Genomic DNA, 7,080 nt, shown 5'->3' on the forward strand with positions numbered 1-7,080 from the left:
TCCTCCTCTGCTGGCACTATTTCAACATCTCCAGAATTTTCCTGGGACCCAGCATGAATTTTTGGGAGGGTTTGTGATTCTGAAATGTCACAGACACTCACTGCAGTATATCTGGATTCATCTGGACTGGGTTCATCCTTCAACATGAATATTTCTTTCTCATCATGTTCTTGTCTTTGCCCTTCATTCCCTCTGAGAGGTCTTCGAGTTGAGCCCATTTTTCTCTTTTGAATAACTGGACTTGATTTTGAGTGTGCCTCTTCTGTGTGAGAATCTTCAGGAATGAGGTTGATGTCACTTTGTTTAAGAACTGTGTCTGTTTCTCCTGAAACATCTTTCTCAACATTTTCAGATATTTTCAATGCTTCGATGTGTACATCAGGAGAAGTATGAAGAAAATCTGACTCCGTAGTCAAATTACTCTCCACTGTACCTGTATCTCCAGTAATTTCAACTTCTCTGACTAATGTCACACTAACGTCATTGATGTTCTCCTCTGTTCCTTCAGCTTCATAGGTTGTTGTGTCAGATATTTTGTTCTGTGATTCAGTTTCTAATTGTAGGTCTTTGTTTTCCTCTGCTGCCACTTTTTCAGCATCTCCAGCATTTTCCTGGGACTCTTTATTCAGTTTCATGAGGGTTTGTGATTCTGTGATATGACAGATACTTACTGCAGTGGATTCCTCCGACAGGAAATCTGAACGACATGATGACTGCAGGAGAGCAGATTCAGATCTTTCAACAGGACCAACATAATTGTCCTCACATAATTCCATGTCCTGTACTTTAATTCCATCTTTTGTGGTTCTTAACAGAGATGCATTTGTAATGGATTCATCCTCCAAACTAATTGTTTCTTTCTCTACATTGATCATATCTTCACTGTCAGGTGTCTTATTTTCATCATGATGGTCTTTTTCTTTTCTTTGTCTATTTTTCCCTCTGAGAGGTCTACGAGTTGAGCCCATTTTCCTCTTGTGAATAACTGTGAATTCTGAGTGTGCCTCCTCTTTCTGAGTATCGTGAGGAATGATGGTGGTGTCACTTTGCTTGGGAACGGTTTCTTCCTGAACTTTACACTCAGCATCATCAGATACTTTTATTGCTTCCAGTTTTGGATCAGAAGAAGTGTCATTTTGAATCAAATCTGACTCCGTAGTCATATTACTCTCCCCTGTACCTGTATCTCCAGTAACTTCAACTTCTCTGACTAATGTCAAACGAACATCATTGATTTTCTCGTCTGTTCCTTCAGCTTCATAAGTTGTTGTGTCAGATATTGTGTCCCGTGATTCAATTTCTAACTGTAAGTCTTTGCCTTCTTCTGCTGCTCCTTTGTCAGCATCGCCAACATTTTCCTGGGACTCTTCATTCAGTTTCATGGGGGTTTGTGATTCTGTGATGTGACAGATATTTATTGCAATGGACTCCTCAGATGTTAAATCTGAACTACATGATGACTGCATGTCGGTGGATTTAGATCTTTCAACAGGACCAACATCATTTTTCTTGCATGTGTCCATCTCCTGTTCTTTTGCTCCTAGTTTTACACTTTGTAATGCAGATTCATCTAGAGGGGGTTCATCCTCCAAACTAATTGTTTCTTCCTCTACATTGATCATATCTTCACTGTCAAGTGTTTCATTTTCATCATGATGTTCTTTTTCTTTTCTTTGTCCATTTTTCCCTCTGAGAGGTCTACGAGTTGAGCCCATTTTTCTCTTGTGAATAACTGTGAATTCTGAGTGTGCCTCCTCTTTCTGAGCATCTTGAGGAATGATGGTGGTGTCACTTTGCTTGGGAATGGTTTCTTCCTGAACTTCGCGCTCAGTATTGTCAGATACTTTTATTGCTTCCAGTTTTGCATCAGAGGAAGTGTCATTTTGCATCAAATCTGACTCCATAGTCATATTACTCTCCCCTGTACCTGTATCTCCAGTAACTTCAACTTCTCTGATTAATGTCACACTAACATCATTGATTTTCTCCTCTGTTCCTTCAGCTTCATAAGATGTTGTGTCAGATATTTTGTTCTGTGATTCAGTTTCTAATTGTAGATCTTTGTTTTCCTCTGCTGCCACTTTGTCAGCATCGCCAGCATTTTCCTGGGACTCTTCATTCAGTTTCATGAGGGTTTGTGATTCTGTGATGTGACAGATATTTATTGCAATGGACTCCTCAGATGTTAAATCTGAACTACATGATGACTGCAGGTCGGTGGATTTAGATCTTTCAACAGGACCAACATCATTTTTCTTACATATGTCCATCTCCTGTTCTTTTGCTCCTAGTTTTACACTTTGTAATGTAGATTCATCTAGACGGGGTTCATCCTCCAAACTAATTGTTTCTTCCTCTACATTGATCATATCTTCACTGTCAAGTGTCTCATTTTCATCATGATGTTCTTTTTCTTTTCTTTGTCCATTTTTCCCTCTGAGAGGTCTACGAGTTGAGCCCATTTTTCTCTTGTGAATAACTGTGAATTCTGAGTGTGCCTCCTCTTTCTGAGAATTTTGAGGAATGATGGTGGTGTCACTTTGCTTGGGAACTGTGTCAGTTTCTTTCTGAACTTCACGCTCAGTATTGTCAGATACTTTTAATGCTTCCAGTTTTGCATCAGAAGAAGTGTCATTTTGAATCAAACCTGACTCTGTAGTAATATTACTCTCCAATGTAACTGTATCTCCAATAAACTCAACTTCCTTGTCTAAAACATTAGCTTCACAGATGTTCTCTTCTGTTGCTTCTCCTCCAAATGCTGTTGAGTCAAATGTCTGGTTTTCTAAGTGTCGTTCTGTGTCCTCCTCTGCTGGCACTATTTCAACATCTCCAGAATTTTCCTGGGACCCAGCATGAATTTTTGGGAGGGTTTGTGATTCTGAAATGTCACAGACACTCACTGCAGTATATCTGGATTCATCTGGACTGGGTTCATCCTTCAACATGAATATTTCTTTCTCATCATGTTCTTGTCTTTGCCCTTCATTCCCTCTGAGAGGTCTTCGAGTTGAGCCCATTTTTCTCTTTTGAATAACTGGACTTGATTTTGAGTGTGCCTCTTCTGTGTGAGAATCTTCAGGAATGAGGTTGATGTCACTTTGTTTAAGAACTGTGTCTGTTTCTCCTGAAACATCTTTCTCAACATTTTCAGATATTTTCAATGCTTCGATGTGTACATCAGGAGAAGTATGAAGAAAATCTGACTCCGTAGTCAAATTACTCTCCACTGTACCTGTATCTCCAGTAATTTCAACTTCTCTGACTAATGTCACACTAACGTCATTGATGTTCTCCTCTGTTCCTTCAGCTTCATAGGTTGTTGTGTCAGATATTTTGTTCTGTGATTCAGTTTCTAATTGTAGGTCTTTGTTTTCCTCTGCTGCCACTTTTTCAGCATCTCCAGCATTTTCCTGGGACTCTTTATTCAGTTTCATGAGGGTTTGTGATTCTGTGATATGACAGATACTTACTGCAGTGGATTCCTCAGACAGGAAATCTGAACGACATGATGACTGCAGGAGAGCAGATTCAGATCTTTCAACAGGACCAACATAATTGTCCTCACATAATTCCATGTCCTGTACTTTAATTCCATCTTTTGTGGTTCTTAACAGAGATGCATTTGTAATGGATTCATCCTCCAAACTAATTGTTTCTTTCTCTACATTGATCATATCTTCACTGTCAGGTGTCTTATTTTCATCATGATGGTCTTTTTCTTTTCTTTGTCTATTTTTCCCTCTGAGAGGTCTACGAGTTGAGCCCATTTTCCTCTTGTGAATAACTGTGAATTCTGAGTGTGCCTCCTCTTTCTGAGTATCGTGAGGAATGATGGTGGGTGTCACTTTGCTTGGGAACGGTTTCTTCCTGAACTTTACACTCAGCATCATCAGATACTTTTTATTGCTTCCAGTTTTGGATCAGAAGAAGTGTCATTTTGAATCAAATCTGACTCCGTAGTCATATTACTCTCCCCTGTACCTGTATCTCCAGTAACTTCAACTTCTCTGACTAATGTCAAACGAACATCATTGATTTTCTCGTCTGTTCCTTCAGCTTCATAAGTTGTTGTGTCAGATATTGTGTCCCGTGATTCAATTTCTAACTGTAAGTCTTTGCCTTCTTCTGCTGCTCCTTTGTCAGCATCGCCAACATTTTCCTGGGACTCTTCATTCAGTTTCATGGGGGTTTGTGATTCTGTGATGTGACAGATATTTATTGCAATGGACTCCTCAGATGTTAAATCTGAACTACATGATGACTGCATGTCGGTGGATTTAGATCTTTCAACAGGACCAACATCATTTTTCTTGCATGTGTCCATCTCCTGTTCTTTTGCTCCTAGTTTTACACTTTGTAATGTAGATTCATCTAGAGGGGGTTCATTCTCCAAACTAATTGTTTCTTCCTCTACATTGATCATATCTTCACTGTCAAGTGTTTCATTTTCATCATGATGTTCTTTTTCTTTTCTTTGTCCATTTTCCCTCTGAGAGGTCTACGAGTTGAGCCCATTTTTCTCTTGTGAATAACTGTGAATTCTGAGTGTGCTCCTCTTTCTGAGCATCTTGAGGAATGATGGTGGTGTCACTTTGCTTGGGAACTGTGTCAGTTTCTTCCTGAACTTCACACTCAGTATTGTCAGATACTTTTATTGCTTCCAGTTTTGCATCAGAGGAAGTGTCATTTTGCATCAAATCTGACTCCATAGTCATATTACTCTCCACTGTACCTGTATCTCCAGTAACTTCAACTTCTCTGATTAATGTCACACTAACATCATTGATTTTCTCCTCTGTTCCTTCAGCTTCATAAGATGTTGTGTCAGATATTTTGTTCTGTGATTCAGTTTCTAATTGTAGATCTTTGTTTTCCTCTGCTGCCCTTTTGTCAGCATCGCCAGCATTTTCCTGGGACTCTTCATTCAGTTTCATGAGGTTTGTGATTCTGTGATGTGACAGATACTTGTTGCAATGGACTCCTCAGATGTTAAATCTGAACTACATGATGACTGCAGGTCGGTGGATTTAGATCTTTCAACAGGACCAACATCATTTTTCTTGCATATGTCCATCTCCTGTTCTTTTGCTCCTAGTTTTACACTTTGTAATGTAGATTCATCTAGAGGGGGTTCATCCTCCAAACTAATTGTTTCTTCCTCTACATTGATCATATCTTCACTGTCAAGTGTTTCATTTTCATCATGATGTTCTTTTTCTTTTCTTTGTCCATTTTTCCCTCTGAGAGGTCTACGAGTTGAGCCCATTTTTCTCTTGTGAATAACTGTGAATTCTGAGTGTGCCTCCTCTTTCTGAGAATCTTGAGGAATGATGGTGGTGTCACTTTGCTTGGGAACTGTGTCAGTTTCTTTCTGAACTTTACACTCAGCATCGTCAGATACTTTTAATGCTTCCAGTTTTGCATCAGAGGAAGTGTCATTTTGAATCAAATCTGACTCCGTAGTCATATTACTCTCCACTGTAACTGTATCTCCATAAACTCAACTTCTTTGTCTAAAACATTAGCTTCACAGATGTTCTCTTCTGTTGCTTCTCCTCCAAATGCTGTTGAGTCAAATGTCTGGTTTTGTAAAGTGTCGTTCTGTGTCCTCCTCTGCTGGCACTATTTCAACATCTCCAGAATTTTCCTGGGACTCCAGCATGAATTTTTGGGAGGGTTTGTGATTCTGAAATGTCACAAGACACTCACTGCAGTATATCTGGATTCATCTGGACTGGGTTCATCCTTCAAAATGAAGATTTCTTTCTCATCATGTTCTTGTCTTTTGTCCTTTATTCCCTCTGAGAGGTCTTCGAGTTGAGCCCATTTTTCTCTTTTGAATAACTGGACTTGATTTTGAGTGTGCCTCTTCTGTGTGAGAATCTTCAGGAATGATGCTGATGTCACTTTGTTTAAGAACTGTGTCTGTTTCTCCTGAAACATCTTTCTCAACATTTTCAGATATTTTCAATGCTTCGATGTGTACATCAGGAGAAGTATGAAGAAAATCTGACTCCGTAGTCAAATTACTCTCCACTGTACCTGTATCTCCAGTAACTTCAACTTCTCTGACTAATGTCACACTAACATCATTGATTTTCTCCTCTGTTCCTTCAGCTTCATAAGTTGTTGTGTCAGATATTTTGTTCTGTGATTCAGTTTCTAATTGTAGGTCTTTGTTTTCCTCTGCTGCCACTTTTTCAGCATCTCCAGCATTTTCCTGGGACTCTTCATTCAGTTTCATGAGGGTTTGTGATTCTGTGACATGACAGATACTTACTGCAGTGGATTCCTCAGACAGGAAATCTGAACGACATGATGACTGCAGGAGAGCAGACTCAGATCTTTCAACAGGACCAACATCATTGTCCTCACATAATTCCATGTCCTGTACTTTAACTCCATCTTTTGTGGTTCTTAACAGAGATGCATTTGTAATGGATTCATCCTCCAAACTAATTGTTTCTTTCTCTACATTGATCATATCTTCACTGTCAGGTGTCTCATTTTCATCATGATGTTCTTTTCTTTTCTTTGTGTATTTTTTTCCCTCTGAGAGGTCTACGAGTTGAGCCCATTTTTCTCTTGTGAATAACTGTGAATTCTGAGTGTGCCTCCTCTTTCTGATTATCGTGAGGAATGATGGTGGTGTCACTTTGCTTGGGACGGTTTCTTCTCCTGAACTTTACACTCAGCATCGTCAGATACTTTTATTGCTTCCAGTTTTGGATCAGAGGAAGTGTCATTTTGAATCAAATCTGACTCCGTAGTCATATTACTCTCCCCTGTACCTGTATCTCCAGTAACTTCAACTTCTCTGACTAATGTCAACTAACATCATTGATTTTCTCGTCTGTTCCTTCAGCTTCATAAGTTGTTGTGTCAGATATTTTGTTCTGTGATTCAATTTCTAATTGTGGTCTTTTGTTTCCTCTGCTGCCCTTTGTCAGCATCGCCAGCATTTTCCTGGGACTCTTTATTCAGTTTCATGAGGGTTTGTGATTCTGTGATGTGACAGATATTTATTGCAATGGACTCCTCAGATGTTAAATCTGAACTACATGATGACTGCAGGTC

At 39.3% G+C, this 7,080-nt stretch overlaps 1 protein-coding gene across 1 annotated transcript in view; it reads right to left on the bottom strand.

Annotated features, from left to right (window-relative positions):
* Positions 1 to 3,835, bottom strand: part of rab44 (RAB44, member RAS oncogene family) — a 31,607-nt gene extending 27,772 nt beyond the window's left edge. The window contains exon 1 of the mRNA XM_026213367.1: positions 3,486 to 3,835. Within this exon, the coding sequence (XP_026069152.1) occupies positions 3,486 to 3,770 (285 nt within the window). The 5' untranslated portion in view covers positions 3,771 to 3,835. The remainder of the gene's footprint in view (positions 1 to 3,485) is intronic.
* Positions 3,836 to 7,080: the final 3,245 nt, after the last annotated feature.

The sequence above is a fragment of the Carassius auratus genome, chromosome 31 (assembly GCF_003368295.1).
Source record: "Carassius auratus strain Wakin chromosome 31, ASM336829v1, whole genome shotgun sequence".
Taxonomy (NCBI): domain Eukaryota; kingdom Metazoa; phylum Chordata; class Actinopteri; order Cypriniformes; family Cyprinidae; genus Carassius; species Carassius auratus.